Here is a 25,207-nt window from a genome sequence, read left to right as displayed (position 1 = left end):
TACTACCACAATGTGACTTTTTGCTGAATGTCCAGAGCTGTGACACTCACTTCCCGTTCCACTCTGCCTCTGACTCACTTGGTGACTGTCAGCAAATCATTTCACTTCACTGCACTCAAACGCTAATTCATAAGCTCTACGGAGAAGAGGCCTCTCAGCAGGAGAGATATCTTGCACCAAGTCGGGTGCATGGGCAGTGCTATCTTAACTATACCATGCTAATTTTATTCTGTTAGTTGAAAGAAAAACAACAGACAACTGACAATACCGCAGAGCTGAGGACACCTGAGGACCCCTTGAGGATTTCCAGTTCCAATCTCATTTATGTTCCCAAATTGAATTTAATCAGATAATTCAGCAACTCCAAGGAATAGTTACATCTCATGCATTAATAGTCAAACCCTTTAATCAATTGTCTTCTGGGAATGGATATTTTAAAATACAAATATATATATAAAGAAAGATGTGGTTATCTGTGACCTGCATGCATTACCCAGCTCCAGTGTGGGCAAAGGAGAGGCTCAGATGTTTAGGCGGGAGAAATCTTTACAAGGAGGGTAGACAGCACACTGTGAATGGACACCAGCAAAACATCCTTAGAGGGGGTTATCCAGGCAGCCGGACCTGACGTGAAATCTACCGTCAGGCAGAGAAAGCACTCAGTTTTAGGGTCATTTAAGACTACAAGGAGTCTTATTGCATAAATCTAAAATAGGGGTATTTTAAGAGCAGCCCAAGCTTTATTCAATTTATTCCAGGCTCAGTTTATTTCTTTTTTTAATTCTTTATTTATCAGATTTTTAATTACAAAAAATGTAAATATTTTGCAATTATGAAAAAACAAAATGGAAGTCAAAAAATAAATCATAAATTGAACTTGCATTAAACAATAAACAAATCATTATAGGCAAGACTTTCCATTAAATCCATAAATCAATATTAAATTTACTATAAGATCACTTGCAGCATAGGAAATCAGGATGCATTTTGCGCAGTCTTAGGATATTTTTCTACCTATCGATACTGCTATTTAGCTAACATTGTTTTAGGTGTAATTATTTAATTGGTAGGGTCAGGAAGCAGTAGAGTTCTCTGTAGCCTTGGAGCAAGTGGTCTAGGTCTTTCTCTAGGTCATGACTTCGAGAAGCGGTGCAGGAGGTTTCTTCTACTGGAAGGTGATCCTGTGGTTGCTGATATTTACCCTGATGCCACCTTCCCTCTCCCTGGGTACAGAGGAGGGGTGCCAGCTCCGTAGACCCTTCGAGATGGGATACTCAAGGCCTGGGGATATCTTGATTGGAGGGATCTTTCCCCTCCATGAAAACACAGTTTACCATGACACTTCCTTCCTTCTTGTTCCATTGGGTCCTGCTCCAATCACCTGCCACACGTAAGGTCATATTTTTTTTTCTGCTAATATTTAGTCTGTGGTAGATTTGATCTGCTAAAATACCTTGCGCATGAATCAAGTATAAAGTATTGTTATGTACTGGTCCATGACCTCATCCCACACTATGTGCAGTTAACTCCAGTTATCCGTGCCCTCCTGTTAGGGTGATTAGATGGCTCCAATTCAGCAAGGTCAGGATGAGTAAAGACCAGGTTTTGCCTCCTGGCATTGATAGATCTATGGATCCTTTTTAAAGGGTCAGACCTAACCTTGATGCCCCAGAATAAACTGGGGTACTGGTAGTCTGAGCTACCCAAGTGGTGGCCCTGAGGTTGGAGCCTCGAGTGAGAGAAAATGTTGATAACATGTGCACATCATGGCACATTGCAACAAGGGATTGGTATGGGATGAACCAGCCAAGGCAAGATTTAACCATCCTAAACTCTTGACATGCCGTAAATGATCCTGCTCAGCTTTAAAAAAGGATCACTATTTTTTTGAGAGTTTTTGTTTCCATCGATATGGAATTGGGAAAGTGAGGGGCTATTAAGTAAGTAATATAATCAAATTTTAGTCTACCTTTTAAAGTAATTTGGGGCAAGAGCCAAACTCAATAAGTAGGTGTGTGTGTGTGGGGGGGGGGGGGGGAGGTTTGCATTGGCAGAGGTGTGCATTTGTGGGCATGTGTGTGTGTGTGGGTGTCTGGTCTCAGTATTGGAACAGTAGGAGTTGCTACACGGTAGGATTGAGGTGAATTAGCAGAAGTGCAAGTGGGGGTCTCAGGGATGGAAGAGCATGGGGTGGTGCAGATAGAATATCAGGGTGCAATGCAAGAGCTGTGTGTGTGTGTGTTTGTGTGTGTTTATCAGTACTTGGAATAAGTGCTGCTGGTCAGGATTGAGTTGCATTGGCAGAAGTATGTACTTTCCTGCTGTCAATATCTTTCCCAAAACGTGACAATAAAGACATATGATGCTATATATAATGATTTTATAAATGTGGTCTCTGAGGCATCTGCTCTCCACGTGTCTTCCAGGTTTGCTTTCCAGAATTACCAGTGGATGCAGAGCATGGTGTTTGCCATCGAGGAGATTAATAGGGATTCAAATCTCTTACCCAACATCACCCTAGGGTTCCAGGTCTATGACTCATGTTTAATCATGCAGCGAGCCCTGGAGGGGACCCTGTGGATGCTGACAGGAAAGGAGAAGGCTGTTCCCAACTACAGGTGCCAGAAGAGTCGGCTGGCCGCCGTGGTGGGGGATGCGGGTTCTTTCTGTTCCATTCCCATGGCTCGATTGTTGGGTGCATCCAGATACCCCCAGGTAGGATCCTTGGAGTGACAGATGAACTTCTTGGGGGAGGGGGCACAATTTTCCAACTGTCTGCATTAGGGCAAAGCCCGCAGTTACTTTTCACTCAGGGACTTTGCCCCAATTTTGAAAAGCAAAAAGGATGCATGTAACTTTTACTTTGAGACTTGTGGACACTTGTACCTGGTTTTTCTGCAAGTACTTTTTTTTTTTTTTTCATGGAAAATAATGCACATAGAATTATGTGCTATTTTCTCCCAAGACCTAAACGCTCCCTCCCCCCACTGCGAACATCTCCTCTCCATAGGAATTATAGTCCGTGCATCATAGAACATCGGCGCTGACCTTTAGCCTTGTTGCAGGACGGGCACAGTTTTTGCATGTCCAATCAACATGGCTGAGACACATTTTTACCTGCACGAATTGACCTGAGGATTGTCCCCCCTCCTGATGTCCACGATGGGCAGTTACGGCCCTGACCATAAATGGTGACTGGGGAGGGTGGGAGAGTATGGGGAAACCATTGGGCGGTGTGGCAGGAGGGTGTGCAGAAGCCTTCGCACCCCCAGAACCTGTTAAGCCACTGAGATTAATAAGTGTGAAGTAAAATAAATATCATATCAAAAAAACAACAACTAAAAGTTTCAAGACCATTCAGATAAAGTGTTATGTTATTTTATTCTGACTTAAACTTTTATATTTTGCTTATTTTTGTAAACTGCTTAGATCTTATACTTTGCATAGGCGGTATAAAAATAATTTAAAATAAATAAATACAAATAAAGTGCTATATTTACTCTGTTTCACAATGTGCATACATTTAGCTGCATTTAGGGGAGGTGTTCCCTGGGAAGGCATGTTTTGGGCAGGATCAGAGAAAATAATACACATAGACGGTCTTTTCAAATCTACAGGGGATGCGCTGATGTTTTACTTGCACAGAAAGCAGACGTAATGTCCAAGGGAACTTTGTACTTTTAGCCATCCTAAAAGGGAAAATCATCCAGGAAGTACTTTCCCTTTGAAAATCAGCCACAAGCTCTGTCGCTATAAAACATGCACGGCTTGTGCAACCTAGGGAGGAAGTTTGAAATTTTCAGCCATAAAGACTGCTCTCGTGTTACCCTTCGGTCTTCTCTGTCATTTAGGATAAATAAACCCCCAATATGGGCTGTAGAAACATTCAGAGTCAGCAGGCACATTCTGTGTTTATTCCTTTCACAGATCAGTTATTTCTCCACAAGTCCCTTGCTGAGTGACCGCATCCAGTTTCCATCCTTCTTCCGGACCGTCCCCAGCGATGCCTTCCAGTCCCTGGGGCTGGCCCAGCTAGTGATGCACTTTGGATGGTCCTGGGTCGGGTTCTTGGCTGTGAGCAATGACTATGGCCAGCAGGGGGTGCAGATGGTAAAGGAAGAGATCGTCAAGGCTGGAGCTTGTGTGGCCTTCTCGGAGACCATCCTCTTAAACCGAGCTGACAAGAATGCAGTACACATCACCGAGGTAATCAAAAACTCAACCGCCAATGCCATCGTTGTCTTCTCCCTTGACTCAGAGCTGGTCCCTGTGCTGGATGAGATGGTGAGGCAGAATGTGACGGGGAAGATCTGGATAGCCAGTGAGGCTTGGTCTACATCCTCCCTTCTGTCCCAGCAGAAGTACGCAGGAATCCTCTCCGGCACCATCGGGTTCGCACTCCACAGTGGAGAGATGCCGGGCTTTAAGGAGTTCCTCATCAGCACTCATCCTGCGAGGACTCCAGAGGATATATTTCTCAGGGAATTCTGGGAAGAGGCCTTTGACTGCAAGTGGCCAGAGCAGGAAGCCCTGCTGAGGTCCCGGGATAACAGAACCAAGCTGTGCACAGGAACCGAGGATCTGGAGGGTCTCCAGAACTTGTATACAGATGTCACCAACCTAAGGGTTACCTACAATGTGTATAACACAGTTTATGCCATTGCATACGCTCTGCAGGTCCTGAGCTCCTGCCAGCAGGGGAGAGGCCCTTTCCGGCGGCACACCTGTGCAGATGTTGCCAATTTTCAACCCTGGCAGGTAAATACCAGCGCTTCTTATTAATACAGATTTAGAAGATCATTTTCAATTAGGCATTTAACTGAAAAGGTATGTACATACTTTTAAGCCTTCATAAAAGAAACGCATTTTCAAACATGAGGTACATGGGGAGATCTTGCATTTGAACATTTATTTGCTTTGCAGCCAGAAGGGTGTGTGTACCCTTTTTCATGTGTCAAGACAAATGTATAAGTTAGCCGAATTAACAGTATGCCTTAAACTGTGCAGATTATTTTTTGGGGGGGGAGGGGAATTCAATGTACTCTGCCATTTCCAAACAGTTCTCTAAAATGTGGGGCTCCACCCCCCCCCCCCCCCGCTCAGGAACTCCTCGTTTCCTATGCAGCCACAAATGCATGTGTTATAAAAGTGTATGTGGACTTGCATGCGGTGAGGATTTGGGATAATTACTGCTTTAGAATAACTACCCCATGCTGACTGGTAACTGAAAATAAAAAGGAGGTCAAGGAAAAGCCAACTGAAGCGGTGGGGTGGTTGTGTGCAAGGATGACTGCATGAGTAAAGAATGGGTGCGGATAAGAAGGCACCAGATGGCCACAGGAACAAAGAAACACAGTCCCTGAGAGGGGCCTCAGGAAAAGTGTAGCCAGGTATAATGGGCTGTAAAAAAAAAGCAGCCTTGCACGAGAAGCAGTTTATTCTGTAAATCGGCTCTGTTCGCTCCCTAAAGGGAAAACAATTCCTTTGTCTCTTATCTGTCCTTTCTCACTGTCTCTTCACCTCTTCTGTCTCCTCCTTTACTCTCTCTTTGACTCTCTCCCTTTCTTCTTTGTCTCTGTCTCTCTTTTCTCGACCTACCTCTCTCCATCGCTCATTGTCTACCAATATTTATTTCTATTTTTTTGTTCCTTCTGTTCTCTTTCCTTTCTGTTATTTGTCTCCATTTTATTCCCCACCCAGAGTTCTCCGTCTCTCTCTTTCGCTGCAGGGGCATCAAATACACCAGTAAGTAAGGACAAAAAGTTCATCTTTTAGAAAGTACAAGGGATCTCATAAAGTGAAGGACAGGGACAAATATCTGGAAAAGCCATGAGAAGCAGGGAAGTTAATCGGGACAGCAAAGGTGCAAGTAGAAGAAAAGGCAGCTAAAGTCATAAAGCGAGGTGACAAGACTTTTTTTCAGATATATCAGTGAAAAAAGGAAGCACAGAGATGGAATAACAACTGAGAAAGAGGAAGGTGTGGAGGATGATTATGGAAAAACTGAAACACTAATCAAAGAGTTTTGTTCATTGGTCACTGAAGAAGGGATTAGAGAAGGACCACTGAAAGCTGATGGGAGATATATGATAGTGGGGACGATGCTGCACCATTTACAGAAGAAAGGGTGTTTTAGTGTGGAAACAGTAGAACTGAAAGAGGACAAAAGCTAAGGGAGGAGATGGAATACATTTTAGGATATTAAGGGAGCTTTAATAGATTATGGTGGCTCCACTGATGGTTCTGTTCAATCACCCTTTGAAGGCAGGAGTGGATCTAGAGGAATCGAGAAAGGCAAATGTCAACCTTCTCCATAAAGGTGGAAATAGGAAGGAAGTTGGAAACTATAGGCCGGTTAATGTGACCTTAGTAGTGGGGGCTGTAAGTTAATGGAAACTGTGCTAAAAGGTCTTATTTAGAAGAATATAGACACAGTCCAGACAAGGGCTACCAAAATAATGAAGAATTGGCACCAAAATCTCTATGAGATGAAACCTTTTTGAGTTTCTTCAAAAGGTTTATCCCGCTGACTTTGGAAGTTAGCTGATGTGGCAAAAGAGGGTTCTATGTGCCTACTGTGATTCTCTGTTTTGCTCTGAGACCTGTGTCTTCTCCAGTGCAAATTCTGCCTCCCCTTGCAAACTCTCAAGTTACTATACACGTGACATCAAGACTTTTGCAGTGTTCTGCAACTCCTGATAGCTGGGAGGCTCTTTTATGTCAGCCAGGACTGAAGGGTTATCCCTGCTGATTTGAGTCAAACTGGATACATTTAATGCCTTTTCCCCAGGAAGTTGTAATATTAAAAATTACTATCTTAAGATTGTGCAACGTTATTGTTCAGGAAGGACATAACTGGCTCAACTGTACCAGCTCCAGAGAGAACTAGCCCAGAATTTGCTAGATATCTCAGTCTTAGCTAGGGAGTCAACAGAAGCATATCTGTGGCCAAGATTCCAGTCCCAGCTCTGTACAGCCTCCTATGGACAGACTGTTAATAAAGTTCCATGGGCATTGGCTAATTTTAGTGAATCTTAATTAGATAGTGTTAAATACATAATCCCTGTTCCTTTTTCCTTTCCAGTTTGCAAGTTGTAGCTTTTCTTGATCACTGTACCTTATTTTTCTTACTCAACTTCTTAGTTTGTTATCTCTGTGTCTGTTCACTGATCAGTAACACACAAACATGTCACTGGGTGATCCTAATATTTTTGTGTTTGGTCTGTAAATATAATTTCTGGGAACTGTGTGGCCCCTGAATTTTGTTGGATCTCTGTGTCCCTAAAAACTTGTGGGGGTGTAATGTGTGGTTCGCGGTGGAGCGAGTTAGCATGCAGATAAGTTAGACGTGCCATACAGCAGGTCTAAACTTAGCCAGTCATAACTTATACAGGTAAGTGCGAATATATATGCATATATTCAGTGGCTTAGCTGTGCTGCTGAATATATAGCAGGCCTAAATCTTATTGGTCAAATTTTGACTAACTAGATTATAATTAGATGTTCAGCGCAAAAACTATCCTGTCAGTTCTGGCTGAATATCTGTCTAAATATAATCAGAAAAAAGTATCTGATTCTCTTACCAACTCTGTGGGCTTTAAAAAATTGACCTCTCAGGGATCTACTTATGTGCACCATAAGAGGAGAGAAGAGAGTCAGGGGGATATGATAGCATTACTCAAACACTTCACCTCAAAGGTAGAAAGAATAAATTAGAAACAAATCATTTTTAGGAGAAAGGAAGCTCCTGAACAAGAGAACAGGGTAAGAGGCTACAAGGAGTCAGGAGAAACATCAAAAAATATTTTTTTTCACAGCTAGGTTGATGAATGCATGGAACAGCATTTTAGCAGAGAGGATGGGGCAACATTAATAATGAAGTTCAAGAAAGCCTGGGAGAAGCACAGGTAGTCCCTAGTTGTGAAGAAGTGAAGGAAACCCGGAGATCAGCTGAGGTCTGTGGCATTGGACAGACTAGATGGGGCCTTTTGAGCCTTCTCTGCCATCAAATTCTACGTTTCCATATTACTATAAAGTAGAAAGGGAACTTGCACAGTGAAACCCCTTCATTCTTCTCTCTGCCTCCAGCTTCTGCATTATATCAAGAATGTCCATTTTCATAATAAAGTTGGCAAAGAGATCTTTTTCGATGGGGATGGAAACTCTCCTGCCCAGTATGACATCGTAAACTGGCAGCGGAGGGCTGGGGGCACCATCAGACACGTGAAGGTGGGCAGTTACGACTCTAGCGCCCCTCCAGGGCAGCACCTCTTCATCAACATTAGCGCCATCCTGTGGGGTTCAGGGGATGCACAGGTATGAAGAAGGCCTTAGTGAAAATCTTTGTATTCATATGCAGTTTTTGTTTTCATGGCATGCAATTGAGAGCAGTAAATACTCTAAAAATAGACAGTAGATGAAAGGGAATCAGTTATTTGTCCTAGCAGTGAATTCATCATACAGAGCCTCAGGTAGAGCTCTCTTTACAGTTCCATAAAATGAGACATGTCTTTTACCATATGATTCAAAACAAATAAAATGATATTTCATCCAGTGAACAACTCATACAATGTGATTAATCCAAGGATGCAAACTACCCATGGATAATTTGTTCAATGACATTTTGCCCAATGGACAATTTGTTCAACAGCGATTCATCCCACAGTTACAATTTACCCAAAGACATTACTTTTCATGTTTGATGTCTACCATTGTATTACTTCTGTTTCTATGAATGTTTATCCACCTTGTAACACAAATTATATTTTGAATGCTTTAACTGTAAACCGTTATGAACTAGTGATTCTCACATGGAATGACGGTATCTAAAACATTTAAATAAATAAATACATACACTTCCCTTGGGCAGTTTGTTCAAAAAGTACAATTCATCCAAGAACAATTAGTATAATGGATGTTTTATTCAGTACTAACATATCAAACTGGTAGAATATGCACAATGACATTTTTTTCCAGTGGACATTTTGTTTAATAAGTACCATTAAACCAATGACATTTCATCCAGTGGACAATGAGCCCAAAACATATTCTTTCAATGGGTAGAACTGGTTCAATAAAATTTATCCAATAAATGATTTCTTCAAGGTTTTAAGACAAGATTTCTAATGCAGACATGCTCAGTGTGTGTGTGTGTGTGTGTGTGATGGTGGGCGGGGGGGGGGGGGGGGGGGGGGCAAGTGCTTCATTAAATATTAAATGGTTATGTAACTTGTTTTTGTTGTTCATTGGATGAATTGTTTAGTCAGATGAATTGGCCATTGGGCCATTTATTCCACTTTCAAATGTTACCCATTGAGCGTTCCATCACGGGATGAACTAACTCAGACCTACAAGCATTAAATATAGTTAAAGCATACTTTACAGGAGTGCACTGATGGAAGAGCACAAGCCCCCACATCACTACCATTAGCCTGTCCCTCTAATCCTAAACAGATTTTTTTTGACAAAGTTGATTATTAATTTATTTAAACGTTTTTAATATACCACTCAATTTAAATAATTAATTCAAATCAGCTTACAAAATCAGATTTAATCACACAGAATTTTAATATAAAAATGTAGGCAATAATTACAAAAAAATAATGATAAAATAATACAGAAATACACCAAACTAAAAACATTAACAGCAAACATTAAATAAAAACATACCTAAATTCATTGAAGGGCCTAAGCTTAATTTCCTTACCCTTATTGCAATTTACATCCTAATAGGCATTGTGAATTAATATTTTTTGTTTGCAGATCCCACCTTCAGTGTGTTGTCCTAGTTGCCTCCCGGGCTTTAGGAAAATTGTTAGAGAAGGCCAACCTTTATGCTGTTTCCAGTGTGTCCTGTGCCCCCCAGGGGAGATCTCTAACCAGACAGGTAAGTAGATGAGTAGTGTGACTGATCCACTGGTATTTTCAATGGTCAGTTACAAGGCTTGGTAAACATCTTGTTCATTTCATCTTTCAGACTCTGCAGAATGTTCCAGGTGCTCATGGGATTACTGGCCCAATGCCAGACAAGATCAGTGTATCCCCAGGACCATAGAGTTTCTCTCTTATGAAGAGCCCTTGGGGACCACCTTGACAGGAGTCAGCATTGTCTTTTCTCTAATTCCTGTTGTCTCCCTGGGACTCTTCATCCATTATAGAAACACACCTATCATCAAAGCTAATAACCGCAGCCTCAGCTACCTCCTGCTCCTGGCTCTTACCCTGTGTTTTCTCTGCTCACTGACTTTTATTGGCTATCCCAGCCCAAAGAAATGCCTCCTCAGACAAGCTGCCTTTGGCATCAGTTTTGCTCTTTGCATCTCTTGCGTGTTGGTCAAAACCATCATGGTGGTCATTGCCTTCAAAGCCACCAAACCAAGTAGTGTCTTCAGGAAATGGGTGGGACCTCAGTGGTCCTATATAGTCATCAGTATTTGTACCCTGATTCAGGTTCTTGTGTGTGTCTGTTGGTTATTTCTCTCCCCACCTTTTTCAGATTATAATATTCATACTCAGCCTGGAAAGATAATAGTTGAATGTAATGAAGGTTCTACCATTGCTTTCTGGTGTATGCTGGGCTATCTTGGGCTTCTGGCCACAATTAGTTTCATAGTGGCCTTTCTAGCTAGAAAACTTCCCGACAGCTTCAATGAGGCTAAATTTATCACCTTCAGTATGTTGGCATTCCTCAGCGTGTGGCTGTCATTTATCCCGGCCTACCTCAGCACACATGGCAAATACATGGTTGCCATGGAGATCTTTGCCATCTTGTCTTCCAGCTCTGCTTTGCTGTCCTGTATCTTTTTCCCCAAATGTTACATCATCCTGGTGAGGCCTGAACTGAATTCAAAAATGAATCTTCTGGGAAGAAAGAGAGGTCACAGCAAGAAGAAAAATGGGATTTAGGCCTTTAATATAGAGTAATCAGGACCTCTATACTCTAGTTCTGTAAATTTTCATCATTATAAATGGCAGTTTACTGATACTTTCATTATTATTTTTAAAGAAGGTCAAATAAAATTTTAAACTCTTTGATAAAGTTGATGTCTGAATCACCTGGGATCGTGTTGCAGTTCTGTGATTTTATTATCTTTTCTTAATCATCTTTATCTAATCTAAGCTAGCTAATAATCTCAGAATAACCCTTTTATATATCCCAGTAGTAAACTACATATGTCCTAGTCTGATTGACCCAAGTAAACTATATGTGTTCTAATTTGATATGGACCCTAACATCTCTAGCTATACTCTATGCCTATCTTAAACTATAAATATTATACTATAAATCTTAAATCTTATCCTAATAAAGTTTTCTTCAGCTGTGGCTCTGCAAGACAAAAACTCAAATCAACAGGTTTCCCTTCTGGAGTAGAGGAAAGAGAAAGCCAGCTGGCAGTGGAGAGAGGATGAAAGTAAGGAAAAGACCATCATGCCTCTCTACCTTAAACAGAACAGCCAAGCAGGCAATCTCACCTACCGTTTCTTCCGGGTCCTGATGGGTCGCCAATTGTTGCACTTCTCTGAAAATAAGAATGCTTAAAGCCACTAGTTGTAGGGAAATGTTTTTATTAAATGTTATATAATAATATAAATCTTAAATATTATTTAATAAGGTACTTTATGGAGAGGCAGAGTGCCATGCAAGTTGCTAGTATAAACTCCCTCTCAAATGATTTTACTGATAACAAAGCATTATATAGAATTTACAGTTGTATATTTCCAGCCTCAAACTAAGTTACATAATTGTCACAATTTCTATGATTGGCTTTCTATTATAAACAAATGATCTGAATGGCTGTATGGTAATTTGTTCTCATTCTCCAAGTTAATCAATCCTCATCTCATATATAAATATTTTCATGGAATTTGCCAGCATTAGCAACCTTGTGTTTGTATTAAGAATATTTTCTATAATCTTAGATGGAATATCAGTTGGCCTCATCTCTGTTTTTAGATGGAATGTCACCTAATCTCATATCAGTTCAAAATGTTCTACAGCCTTGTATTTCAGCATTTTTTATCTAAGCTTATAATAGCTGACTGTTGAGATAAACAACTGCAAGGTTGTAACACAAATGTCATGTTACAATGTTATACTTGTTAAAGGTTGCCATGATCAAAAATTAAAAACTTAGGAGAACAGGAATAATGACATTTTGTGTGACATCAAAAAGTGTTTCACTGAAACTAAGGGCTTATGAGCATCTTCAAAATCATGTAATCATGTACCGACTTTTTATTTTTATTTTTATTTTATTTTTTTACCATTTTTGCCCCTTGGGAAACATAATTCTTTTTTTCAGAATTGCTAAAAATATGGATACCTTAAAAAAAAAAGGCTTTTGGGTGCATGATTTGAAATAGTGTGTGTGACACCCAGAGAAATCAATGCAGGGATAGTTTGAGGATAACCTTGCAGAACACGCATTCATTTAATGCAGTCATTGCCATATCATGATATGCTAACAGAAATACTTGGCCCTTCAATGAAGTCCATGATTATTTAATTGTGGATAAGTTAAGTTTCATGAGTCCCATGTTTATAACCCATGGTCACCTTGGATTTTCAAAGCTTAGCTGCTGGAGCTCAACAGAAATCTGACTGAGATCTGCTGGTTTTGCTGGAGACTTGGATACACTGTGAGGTTGATTTTTAGAAGCATTTATCAGAAGATATCCAGATAAAAGAATAATAGAAATCTATATAAATAAATAAAATGTAGATTATACAACAGGCTATATTTTAGCCAGCTATCTTATTATCTGACTGAAATTTAGCCAGTTAACTTAGGGGCATTCTGAGGGTCTTTTCAGGGAGGAGTAATGTTAGCCAGCTAAGTTATCCAGATAACTCTGATATTCAGAGCTAGTTGACTAACTTTTCTGGCTAAGTCTGTCCTAAATTTAGCCAGATAAAGTTAGCCGGCTATATTCAATTGTGTGGCAGAAAGCAGAACACGGGCACTGATGACCTTCGATGATTGTATCATTTGATATGTCTTGTTTGCATTGGGCACATCACAGCCTGCTCTATTTTCATGCTAGACTCTGTCATCTTCGACCACGGCCAATGAGGCTGCACATCACCAAACTTGCAATGGAAAGAGACTATAGGTGGTTCTTTTTTTTTTTTTAAAGTTTTTCTTTATTGAAAAAAGATGAATGACAATGAAATACAAAAGGAAAAATATTAAACCAATGAAAATAGACACATCGTAATCACATCGTAATCATACTTTCCCGGAAGATTGGGAGATTCAAGCATAAACAAAAAAACATCAGAAACTAGTTTATCATGATATTCAAGCAGTGATACAACTATTATGGGTCATCAAACTAGAGCTACTGGGATCCAGGAGAAAGATTTAAAATACTTCTGGAGTTAATGAAAGAATTGAGTTGGTCAGGCAAAAATAAAATATGAAGCAATCATTACGATATCTAGTAACATATTTACAGGGATATCTAAGAACAAAAGAACGCCCTAAGGAAATAGCCTGAGACCTAAGAGCAAGAAAATCTATCCTTCTCTCCTGTGGAGGAAAAATATGAAACACCTGTCCATGAAATAAAGAGGAAATGTTCCGAAAATGCCTTTTCATCACTTCACTCAGATCCTCCTCAGAAACAAAGGAAACTAACAATGTAGAGTGGTCAAGAATCTTAGCACCTGAATTTTCAAGAAAATCAGTCAAATTTTCAATGGGATTAGATATTTCAGCTGGCTGTGACTGTCTATTAGTAGCTGAAAGAAAATAAACTTTATTAATTGAGGGAACTTTATCCGAGTCGAAGTAAAGAACCTCTAAAAAGGTGTAATATGGATTCTCACCCACTAATCTAGGGATGTTCAAAAAACGTAAATTCAAATGCCTAATATAATTCTCAAGATAGTCAATCCTGCGAGAAAGATTAATCCGATCCTTAGCCACGGTGGTGTTAAAGGTCTGGAGTTTCCCAATAGCAACCTCAGTAACCAAAATCTTGGAGTTTATTTCCCCAAATTGAGAATCACAGTTTCCCCCCATATCGTCCACCTTGGATGATAAATAGTCTATCTGCGTGTTTCAGAGCTTCAAGGAATTACCAAAGCCTGCCATCAAGTCCCTTACAGCATCCAAAGTAACAAGCGACAGCATGGCCGGCAAGAAAGAGGACTTCGCCGGGGTATTCACGCAAGGCCGAGCCTGCGATACCAGCAGCAGATGCCAAAACCGGTGATTCAATCAGCCCTCCCCGATCGTCAGCCAAACAGACAGCAAGATCGAGGCCTTCGGCGGGGTTTTTCAGGCAGCAAAGTTAACAGTGGCCGCGGCAGTTCGAGGCCTGTTCTTACTCCTTCTCCCCCCTTCGCTGGCGCGGAAAGCACGTCATCCAAAGGTGCCGTGAGGGACTATGGGGAGGGGGACGGGGGGGGGGGGAGGGATCTCACAGCCGGCCAGGAGTTGGTGATCCGGAGGGGGACTGAGCAGCTCAGGAGCTCCCCTGTAGGTGGTTCTGTTGATGTTAAGGGGATTGATCGCAGCCCATGTGCTTCTGGCTGATGTATGGTCCACTACAGGTCAGGGCACGTGAATGAAGGTTTGCCTCTTAGATGCACTTAGATGAGGTTTCTTCTTTTTACTAGATGTGTGGGGAGGCTACGTAACCCACTCCTGAGAGCACAGAGCTGGCACGCCCGCAGAGCCAGGCTACAATCCCACTTCTACCACCAATCTCCCTGCATGAACCAGTGCGGAAAGCACAGAGCTGTCACGCCTGCAGGCTCAGGATCTAATTCCAATCTGTGTGTGTGTGTGTGTGTGTGTGTGGAGGGGGTGTGTGTGTGTGTCAGAAGACAGAGCTGTCACACCTGCAGACCTAAGTTTTATGCCAAGACTTTCACCAGTCCCACCATGTGAAACCCCCCAGAGCTGTGACATCTGTAGCTCTGCCTCTGTCTCGCTTTTTGACTGTCAGCAAGTCATTTCGCCTGCCTGCTCTCGAACATTAACTCGCAAGCTCTACAGAGTAAGGACCCGTAACCAAGGAAAGTATCTTACACCGTGCTGCACCCGCGGGCAGTGCTGTCTCTAAACTAAATCATGTTCTTTGTATCCTGTGAAATGAAAGTTAACAAAGCCGGCAGCTGATCATTTTCTAATTCCCTAACCTGGTTTTCTTTTCCAAATTGAATTTAATAAGATAATGCATCAGCTCCCAGGAATAGGCTAGTGGCACCTTCCTGTTCTCATTAATAGTCAAAAGCTGCGACCGGTTAATCTTCTGGGAATGGATCTGTCATACGCGCACGCATATAAAAAAAAAGATAACGCGGGAGCGGTGCCCGTCTGTGTCACTCAGCTCCAGTATGAGGAGAGGAGAGGCTCGGAGGGCAGAGAGCGCAGCCTGAACGGAGAAATCCTGCACCCGGATCTGTCACGAAATCCACTGTCACATTAACACCAGATCGACCAGGAGGCTAAGAGTCAGGGGCAGGGGAAGTGTGGCATGAGGGCTATGGCAATGATTAGTACAAGCAGCAACAGTTTCGGGGACATTTTTTTAACATTGACCCCCCCAGCATTTTTTAAGTTTGTACCATGACAAGTGGTTTCGTTTCTAATGCCAGGTTAAGACAGCCAGCACTTTACTGGCGTCGCTGAACAGGTAACTTCCAGGATGCAGGCAGAATAGGTTCAGGAGACGTTGGAATTCCAGTTCTTTATTTCAAAGTCAATATTGAGGGAAAGAATCGGTTTTCCATCAGCTTAGCCCAAATGATAGTGAGATTATTTCTAGGTGAGTATAAGGTTGGCTCAAAGCTTTTCATCCAGCCTGCTTAATGGTAAATCACATCCTTTCCCAATGCAGGTGGAATAGAAGAATTTAAAACAAATACACTAAATAAGGATGTATTTCACTCAGTAACGTTGAATCTGCTGATCAGCTAATTTGGGTTCAATTATTGTGATCATTATTTTAATCGGTAGGGGGCCAGGAAGCGCTAGAAACCTCTGCAGCCTGGGGGCGCTGGTCACGGGCGCTTCTCCGGTCCATGACTTTAAGGGGCAGCGTGGGAGTTTTCTTCTGCTGGAAAGGGTTCCTGTGGCTACTGATGTCCACCCCGATGCCAGCTTCCCCTTCCCCGGGCATCGAGGAAGGGTGCCGGCTCCACAGACCCTTGCAGGCAAGGTACTCGAGACCTGGGGACATCCTGATGGGGGGGATCTTCCCCCTGCATGAAGGCACAGTCCAGCATGCGGCTCCTTCCCTATCCGTCCCGTCGAGTCCTGCTCCGGTTGCCTGCGACATGTAAGCTCATATTTTACTTTTTCTTTAATGCTTAGGCTGCGGTAGAGTACGAATCTAGCGCGTAGCTCTGCTACCTCAAGCCACGCCATGCGTGGGCGGCGCCAGTTATTTGTCACCCACCCGCCAGCCAGACCGACCAGAGGACTCCGCGTCACCAGGGCCTGCGTGATTAAAGCCCAGGGTTTTCCACCCTTGCATCAGTGGCTGTGCCTGTGGGTTTCTGCTCCTTTTTTAAAAAGAAGTAAAAAACCTGACCTTGATGACCTGCAGTCAGCTGGTCACCCTCCCTAGTGTTCTGCTACTGTTGATTTATTTATCAATTTGCTGGCCTCTGCGGTCGGAGGCTTGGGTGATAGAAAAAGCCAACGATGTGTTCATATCATGGCACATTTGCAACATGGGTCTGTACATGAAGAACCAGCTGAGGCAGCATTCCACCGTCCTAAGTAACTGGCAGACTCGTCACGTGAATGATGCTGCTCAGTCTTAAAGAGGGAGGGAACGCTATTTTTTTCGAAAGAGATTTTTTTTTTCTATAAACACGCAATTGGTAGTGACGGTGGTATTGGTGGAGCAGGGTGGGGAGGCCGAAACATTTCCGAAAATAAGAATGGCTATAGGATGACTAACACAGTAACCGATATTACGTGAGGCAGAAACTGGAATTTTTAGCCTGTGCTTTAAAGTACTATGGGGCAAGAGACAAGTTGTTTGCTGTGAGCTGGAGCATCGGGGAAAATAATGGAAGCAATGTGTATGTGTGTGTGTGTGTTTGTTTGTGTTGGAGGGGATTCTCAGTACTGGAACAGCAAGGTTTCCCGCAGAGCAGGGCTCAGGTGCTCTGGCTAAGGGTCCATAAGATCTTAATACTGGAATATCAGAAGATGCTTCTGGACAGGAGTGAGGTGCAATGGCAGAGCTGTGTGTATGTTATGTTTTTCGGTGCTAGAAAAAGAGAGGGTGCTGATGGCCAGAAATGAGGTGCTTAGTTAGAGCTGTGTACTTTTCTTTCATGAATGCCTTTCCTGAAATTTGAAAATAAAGATACACGCTGCCTTGAAGATTGAGACAGACATTCAAAAAACAGTTGAGCACTTAAATCTAGGCACCAGTTAGGTTTTTAAAAAAAAGTTATCTGTCCATTTTTGGACTGACTTAGAACCCTAAGTTTTTAGCTGAAAATTTACATAAATTTAGGGCTTAAGAAGCTTAAATTTAGGCCTGTAATTAATTTGCTGAGATTTACGAGTCTAAGTTAGGTACCTAGTGCTGAAAATCAGTGGTAAGTCCCTAACTATTTTTTCCCAACCTAAATCCGCCTACTTTTTAGGGTCCTAAATTTAGTATCCTAGTATAACTAAGCACCTAATTTTAAGCTCCAGTCAATGTTCAAAGGAATCAGTTTAGACTCCTTACGTCCAATGTTAGGCCCACAAATCCTTTGGAAATTGACCTTTGATTTTATAAATGTGGTCTCTGAGGCATCAGCTCTCCACATGTTTTCCAGGTTTGCGATCCAGAATTACCAGTGGATGCAGAGCATGGTGTTTGCCATCGAGGAGATTAACAGGGACCTGACTCTCTTACCCAACATCACTCTGGGGTTCCAGGTCTATGATTCATGTAAAATTCATCAGCGGGCCCTAGAGGGGACCCTGTGGATGCTGACAGGACGGGATGAGGCTGTCCCCAACTACAGGTGCCAGAAGAGTCAGCTGGCTGCCGTGGTGGGGGATGCGGCATCTCTCAGTTCCATCCCCATGGCTCGATTGTTGGGTGCATTCAGATACCCACAGGTAGGTCTCTGAGGAAAAGATGACCGTCCAGTAACATAGCCTCTGATTTCCATTAGAGACTCTGAACCCATAATCTATGCATGCAACAGGTCTATTATTGATACAATTTAGGGACCTTGGTCCCTGGGAAATTTATCCTAATACTAGCAGAATGCCCCCAGACAATAAAGTCAATAACCAACATGTAGAATACCAAGTGTGTGCAACTGTCTTCTCTATATCCATAAATGCTATAACCAAAAATATCTTTCAGAACCCAAAAAGTAAAAAATAAATTGATCCTTTTCTCATCAGGTCTTTCATTTATATGGCAACAGATACAATGTGGATGACCAGTCTGATATTTCTCTTCTCCCAGCCCTGACTCCCAGATGTTCACAGCTGTTGATGTCCCCCTTCCAACTTTCTCTCTTTGGGAGTCATGTTTTCGTTCTATTTATGTGTCACACTGACAATCTGTTATGATTGACGTCTTCTAATTATTGATTACTTCTATACTTTTTACTGGTGTCTATGATACCACCTAAAGCTTACTTGTGGTTATTATATTTTGTTATAAATCTGTTTTTTTCCCCAAACTAGGTGAAGGTCAATACATTTGGATGAGCTAGTTAACGTCACAATTCTGTTTATATACTTTGAGAGGCGGTCCTGCATAAAGTTACTTTAAGACCTCATTATTGTTTTACCTCATTATTTTTTATATATAGTTAAAATATTTATAAGCTAATATAACATACATTACAGCTACACCCTTCTGATAAGAATACCCTTTTGTTAGAGTTCATAAGCCACCAGCTAATGTGGTAAAGGCAGTTAGCGTAACTGGGTTTAAAAAAAGCTTTGGACAAGTTTCTGGAAGAGAAGTCCATAAACTGCTATTAACCAAGTTGACTTAGGGGTGAATTTTAAAAGCGTTGCTTTCGTTAAAAAGCCCAAAGATGCAAATATATGGACCGTGCATGAACAACGTTATTTTTAAAGTTGCGAATTACACGCCTACATGCGCGTGTGGGAACAAAAAAAAAAAAAAGGGGTAGAGTTGGGGGCATGTCAGGGGTGATCCGGGGCTGGGCCAAGAGTTACAAGTATAATCCATATTTTAAATCCGGCGGCTGCAGCGCTTGGTGGGCTGGTAGCCACGCATGCTTACTTTTGCTCCTGATGAGGTGTAAGTCTTCATAAATCACCCCTCTTAAAGGTTCAACCTAACAAGTTCTGTCAGACTGGCTATCTGTAAAGGGATCCATTGCTTCTCTTTGGCTAGAAGTTCATGGTCTCCCACAGTCAAAAATCCATGCACCCAATTTACTGCAATGCATAATTATGTTTCTATTCCTTTCACAGATCAGTTATTTCTCCACACATCCCTTGCTGAGCGATCGCATCCAGTTTCCATCTTTCTTCCGGACTGTCCCCAGTGATGCCTTCCAGTCCCTGGGGCTGGCCCAGCTAGTGATGCACTTTGGATGGACCTGGGTTGGGTTCTTGGCTGTGAGCAATGACTATGGCCAGCAGGGGGTGCAGATGGTAAAGGAAGAGATCGTCAAGGCTGGAGCTTGTGTGGCCTTCTCGGAGACCATCCTCACAGATCGAGCAGACAGGAACGCAATTCATATCGTCAAAGTAATCAAAAACTCAATTGCTAATGCTGTCATTGTCTTCTCCATTGATTCAGTACTGGTCCCTGTGATGGATGAAGTGCTGAGGCAGGATGTGATGGGGAAGATCTGGATAGCCAGTGAGGCTTGGTCCACATCCTCTCTTCTATCCCAGCAGAAGTATGCGGGAATCCTTTCTGGCACCATCGGGTTTGCTCTTCACAGTGGAGAAATGCCAAATTTTAAAGAATTCCTCCTTATCAACAGTCAACCAACAAGGATTCCAGATGATATTTTCCTCAAGCAATTTTGGGAAATGGCTTTTGGTTGCAAGTGGCCAGAACAGGAAGCTCTCTTGAGGTCCCAGGATAACAGAACCAAGCTGTGCACAGGGACTGATAATCTCGGAAGTCTCCAGAATTTGTACACAGATGTCACCAACCTAAGGGTCACCTACAATGTTTACAATACAATTTATGCCATTGCGCATGCTCTACAGGGTCTAAGATCCTGCCAGCAGGGTAGAGGCCCCTTCCTTTTGGGAACATGTGCAGATGTTGCCAATTTTCAACCCTGGCAAGTAAGAACTGATAATTTCTAGTTCTTCTTTCTTAGTTTACCTCTCTCTCCTTCATTCATTATCTTTTTCAGCTCTTTCTACTATATCATTTTGTTGTTTCTCTTCGTCTTTTCTCACATTGATGTGTCTATCACTCTCATTTCCTTCTTTTCCATTCTTCCCCTTCCTTTCTTTGAACTGCAATCAAACATATCAAAAACTGCACCACAAACTGAACCCTCAGTTAAACTCCTTCATCTGTCTTTCCTGCAGGTTTTGCATTATGTCAGGAATGTCCATTTTTACAATAAAGTCGGGAAAGAGATTTTTTTTGATGAAAATGGAAACTCTCCTGCTCAATATGATATCGTAAACTGGCGGCAGAGTGCCGAGGGCTCCATCAGACACATAAAAGTGGGCAGCTATGACTCCAATGCCCCTCCAGGGCAGCACCTCATTATCAACATTAGTGCCATCATTTGGGGTTCAGGGGATGTACAGGTATGAAGATCACCTTGATGAAGATTGTTATATTCGCATGCAACCTGGTTTGTTTCTAGATGATATGCAGCTATGGGTAGAGCATTCTCCAAATGTAGACAACAGATCGTGGAGAATCTGTTTTTCGTCCTGCCAGGGAATTTGTCATGCAGGTCCACAGGTGGGGCATTGCAGACTTAGGGGAGTTGGAATGTTCTCTAATGTAAGCATTTGATTCAAGGCAAATCCTAAAATGACATTTTGTCCATTGAATAATTGATATAATGTGATTTTGAGATAATCAATTCAGGGATAATCCATCCAATGATATTTTCCCTTACCAGTAATCTATAGAATGCGATGGGTACAATTCTCCTAATGGTATGTTTTCCAATGGACAATTTATCAAATGAGTACAATTCATGCATGTCCTTCCTTTCTGCAATGGTAGCATGTCTTGAGTTGTGATCACCCATCAACTATACCCAATTGCTGTGTGAGGACGTTTTGCTTTTCTGGGCTGTGTTTTCCCACCAGCCCTTCCTCCGGGCAGCCAGGGCAGTTTCAACATTTTTTTTTTAATCTCTTTCTCTCCCTACTCCATGCAGACTTGCCTGGTGATGCTTCTCTTTGTTTCCTTTAATCCCTCAGATCTGTGAATAGATTCATCCACGAGCCTTCCCCTTCATATAGTCTAATGTTAATTCACATTCTAGTCTGGTATGTGATACATTTATCAGGCAAACTGCACAGTGATACAGATGACAAATGTTTATCTTTCAAATCTCCTCCCATGCACCTCAGCTTCTCTGTGATTTCTAGCACAACGTTAAAGGCTCTTTGAGCCTCAGATTGTATAATTTGCAATGCAGAAACATTTTTGCTGTAAAATTACATCTCTCAAATAATCACTTCATTGGATCCCATATCTATTTTGTGGTGCTTTGCCCCTTGGATGTGTATTAATTGGCCATTTTCAACAAGAAGATAAATCATAATTTTCACCTGCATATCTTTCTGGTCCCAAATATCTGCATTCACAGTTATTCTATCTGTGCATATCACAATCCACAGTTTATCTTTATATGTAACATTTCTATTTTAAACTTTATTGTCTGATAGTTGCTTGCACTCAGTTTAATTACAGTTGCTCTGAGATCTATGCTGGAAGCCATGCTCTCAGACTGAAGGGACTTTCTTGGTTGTACTCACATTTTCTGTTTGGTCACAGCAGAATTTCTGCTTCAGGCCAAACAGCTCTCCCCTCCACCACACTTAACGAGCCCCTTCCTGACCTTTCCCATCCTCCTCCCCCCCCCCCCCCCCCCCCCCCAGTTCCTCTTAACTGGAGTCATGGCACTGGCCGTGGGCTGCCAGTGCCATTTGCAATAGTGACAGCTGCAGAGCAGAGCAAGCAGGGGAGACATTTTTAACGAGTGAGTAACAGGTTCCACAGGGAGGGGGAGGGAGGAGTAGGGAGGATTGGGGGAGGGGTTTGGGTCTTTATGGTTACAGATTCCTTTTTTTTAATTTGTTTATCTTTCGCTTTATTGATTTTAATTTTCAATTTTTGTTTGTCTCATTTTTTGTTTTAGATAAATAAAATTAAATGAAACCATCAATAAAATATAACCAGATAAATACAAGGAAAGAAAAAAGTAAAATAAAACAAAAAAACAAAATGAAAAGATGTTTGTACAGTATTCCCAAATTATTCATCTGCTTTCAGTAAATCAGTAAATGGTTCTTCTTAAAAAATCAAACTGTAATAACGCTGCCCTGCACCTGCATCGTGGAATGCAAATTGATCTCCATCCTTCTCTCTCCCTATACTCTTTGTCTTCTCCCCCCCCCCCCCCCCTCTCTGTATTGTCCAATCCGCTCCCTTCTATCACACAAAGAAATTGGGCTCCGCTCCTCTCTCTGGCTGTACTCTCCAGCTCTTCCCTTCCCCTCTCTCTCTGAATTGTCCGGTTCCCTCTCTACTACCATACACAGTATACCCAAACTCAGCAGGCACTGTCTACTGCTAGATATCTCAATTATGCACTTCCTACAGTTCACAGTATTTCACCATCCTTGGATGCACTTTCACTACTAGTAACTTAGAACAGCAGTGATCACAAGTCATTATATTTCTTTTGTCTTCAGGTCCCACTCTCTGTGTGTAGTCATAGCTGTCACCCTGGCTATAGGAAAGTTATTAGAGAAGGCGTTCCCAGATGCTGCTTCTCATGTGTCCTTTGTCCCCCAGGAGAGGTCTCTAACCAGACAGGTAAGTAGATGAACAGTATCATTGATTCATTAACATCTGAAATACATATAAACAGAGCCCGGTAAAGAACTTGCTATATTCATCTTGTAGACGCTGCAGAATGTTCCAGGTGCTCATGGGATCATTGGCCCAATGCCAGACAAGACCAGTGTGTTCCGAGGACCATAGAGTTCCTTTCCTATGAAGAGCCCTTGGGGGCAACCTTGGCAGCAGTCAACATTATTTTCTCTTTGATTCCAATTGCCTCCCTGGGACTCTTTACCTATTACAGAAATACACCTATCGTCAAAGCCAATAACCGCAGTCTCAGCTTACTCTTGCTCCTGGCGCTCTCGCTCTGTTTCCTCTGCTCGCTGACTTTCATTGGTTACCCTAGCCCTGAGAAATGTCTCCTCAGACAAGCTGCCTTTGGTATCAGTTTTGCTTTTTGCATCTCTTGTGTGTTGGTCAAAACCATTACAGTAGTCATTGCCTTCAATGCCACCAATCCCAACAGTGCCTTTAGGGGATGGATGGGGCCTCAGCTGTCCTATATAGTCATCAGTGCTTGTACCTTGATTCAGGTTCTTGTGTGTGTCTCTTGGTTACTTCTCTCTCCTCCTTTCTTAGAATATAACACCCACATACATCCTGGAAAGATAATAGTTGAATGTAATGAAGGATCTCCCATTGCTTTCTGGTGCATGCTGGGTTACCTTGGGCTTCTGGCCACCATTAGTTTCCTAGTGGCCTTCCTAGCCAGAAACCTTCCTGACAGCTTCAACGAGGCTAAATTTATCACCTTCAGTATGCTGGCATTCCTCAGCGTGTGGCTGTCCTTTATCCCGGCCTACCTCAGCACCCGCGGCAAGTACATGGTTGCTATGGAGATCTTTGCTATCTTGTCTTCCAGTTCTGCCTTGCTCGCTTGTATCTTCTTCCCCAAATGTTATGTCATCCTGGTGAGGCCTGAGTTAAATTCAAAGGAAACTCTGATGGGAAGGAAGGGGGGTCAAGGCAAGATAATTAAAGGGCTTTAGGCACAAGTTTCAGAGTTCATAAGGTATTTTCATCATTAAGAATAATGACAATTTTTATTCTTTTATTTCAAATAAAGTTTTAAACTCATGTCTGAAGTTATAGTTGATGTCTGGACCACTAGATGACATTTGCAAATGAGTCTTCCATTTGTGGACCTGATCAGTACATAATCTATAGCAATACGGATGTCACGGTTCAGCAGGCTGGAGTCAAGGAAAACCCCCACTGAAGCGGCACAGGGCTGCAGGGCAGGACTGGAGCTGGTCTTCTGCCTAATCAGCCCCCTCCCCTGCAGGTTGAGTCCTTGGGTTCTGGGGTCCGGTAGGACTTGCCTTCTCGCAAACATCATGGTTAATGCTGGATTCAGACACAGGCTGGGAGCTGGATATAGGCAGAGCTGGAGGCAAGGATGATACTGAGGGCAGGCAGGAGATGGATACAGGCAGGGCTGGAGGCAAGGCTGGTACTGAGGGCAGCAGGAGATGGATACAGGCAGGGTTGGAGGCAAGGCTGGTACTGAGGGTAGGCAGGAGATGGGTGTAGGCAGAGCTGGTACTGAGGGTAGGCGGAAGATGGATATAGGTAGTGCTGGAACCTGGTACAGGCTGGGAATTGGGACATGGTACAGGCTGAAAGATGAAGCAAGGGCAAGGCCTGGGAAAGCATACAAGGTACTGGACTGGCAGGGCAAAGCAAGGACAGGATCAGGTAAGGACTGGACAACAACAGGACTAGACAGAACAGGCAATAACACACAGGAAATCCCAACAAGGAACAATGCTAACTAGGCGAACCTAAAATGCCTGAAGACTGTAAGGCTAGACAGGAAAGCCGAAGAGGGCATTGAGAATGGTAGGTGGATCTGAAAGATTTCAGAGTAAGGCCAGGAGGTTTAAAAAGGACCAGAGCAAGACGGGTAGTCCTGGGATGCCACAGAGCAATGCACACAGGACTGCCTTGGGGGGCTTGCCCAATATAAACACACAATTACTGGGGTTATACCTGGGGGCTTGAACCCAGGAGCATATTCCCCACACAAACTTTGACTTAGCACATCAGGTTGCAGGTAGTTAGGAACGTAAGTTTATTAGAGCAATAAGAGGAGAGAACAAACAGAAGAATTAGTTGCAGGTAATTGCTACATATACATAAAGCTTACGTGTTTCCAAAGGATCAGTCTGTG

At 42.5% G+C, this 25,207-nt stretch overlaps 2 protein-coding genes across 2 annotated transcripts; both read left to right on the top strand.

Moving 5' to 3' along the window:
• Positions 1-1,133: 1,133 nt before the first annotated feature.
• LOC115077458 (extracellular calcium-sensing receptor-like) lies at positions 1,134-10,905 on the top strand. Its single transcript, XM_029579750.1, has 6 exons — positions 1,134-1,390; positions 2,427-2,715; positions 3,928-4,758; positions 8,089-8,316; positions 9,763-9,886; positions 9,977-10,905. The coding sequence occupies exons 1-6, from the start codon at positions 1,134-1,136 to the stop codon at positions 10,903-10,905; spliced, it is 2,658 nt and encodes an 885-aa protein (XP_029435610.1).
• Positions 10,906-17,789: 6,884 nt separating this feature from the next.
• On the top strand, positions 17,790-24,023 carry LOC115077457 (extracellular calcium-sensing receptor-like). The gene is made up of 5 exons (XM_029579749.1): positions 17,790-18,089; positions 19,437-20,270; positions 20,523-20,750; positions 22,881-23,004; positions 23,095-24,023. Exons 1-5 carry the CDS (start codon positions 17,790-17,792, stop codon positions 24,021-24,023), a joined length of 2,415 nt encoding a protein of 804 aa, XP_029435609.1.
• Positions 24,024-25,207: the final 1,184 nt, after the last annotated feature.

Source organism: Rhinatrema bivittatum, chromosome 16 (assembly GCF_901001135.1).
Source record: "Rhinatrema bivittatum chromosome 16, aRhiBiv1.1, whole genome shotgun sequence".
Taxonomy (NCBI): domain Eukaryota; kingdom Metazoa; phylum Chordata; class Amphibia; order Gymnophiona; family Rhinatrematidae; genus Rhinatrema; species Rhinatrema bivittatum.
Note: the sequence above shows the minus strand (reverse complement) of the source record. Positions and strands in the feature narration are given on the sequence as shown.

What these genes read in the sequence shown, in the direction of transcription:
- LOC115077458 (XM_029579750.1), top strand. Translation starts at nt 1,134, where the DNA reads ATGACTTCGAGAAGCGGTGCAGGAGGTTTCTTCTACTGGAAGGTGATC. An exon ending in GTGCATCCAGATACCCCCAG is followed by an intron (nt 2,716 to 3,927) that starts GTAGGATCCTTG and finishes TTCCTTTCACAG; the next exon opens with ATCAGTTATTTCTCCACAAG. An exon ending in GGAGATCTCTAACCAGACAG is followed by an intron (nt 9,887 to 9,976) that starts GTAAGTAGATGA and finishes TTCATCTTTCAG; the next exon opens with ACTCTGCAGAATGTTCCAGG.
- LOC115077457 (XM_029579749.1), top strand. Translation starts at nt 17,790, where the DNA reads ATGTTTTCCAGGTTTGCGATCCAGAATTACCAGTGGATGCAGAGCATG. An exon ending in GTGCATTCAGATACCCACAG is followed by an intron (nt 18,090 to 19,436) that starts GTAGGTCTCTGA and finishes TTCCTTTCACAG; the next exon opens with ATCAGTTATTTCTCCACACA. An exon ending in AGAGGTCTCTAACCAGACAG is followed by an intron (nt 23,005 to 23,094) that starts GTAAGTAGATGA and finishes TTCATCTTGTAG; the next exon opens with ACGCTGCAGAATGTTCCAGG.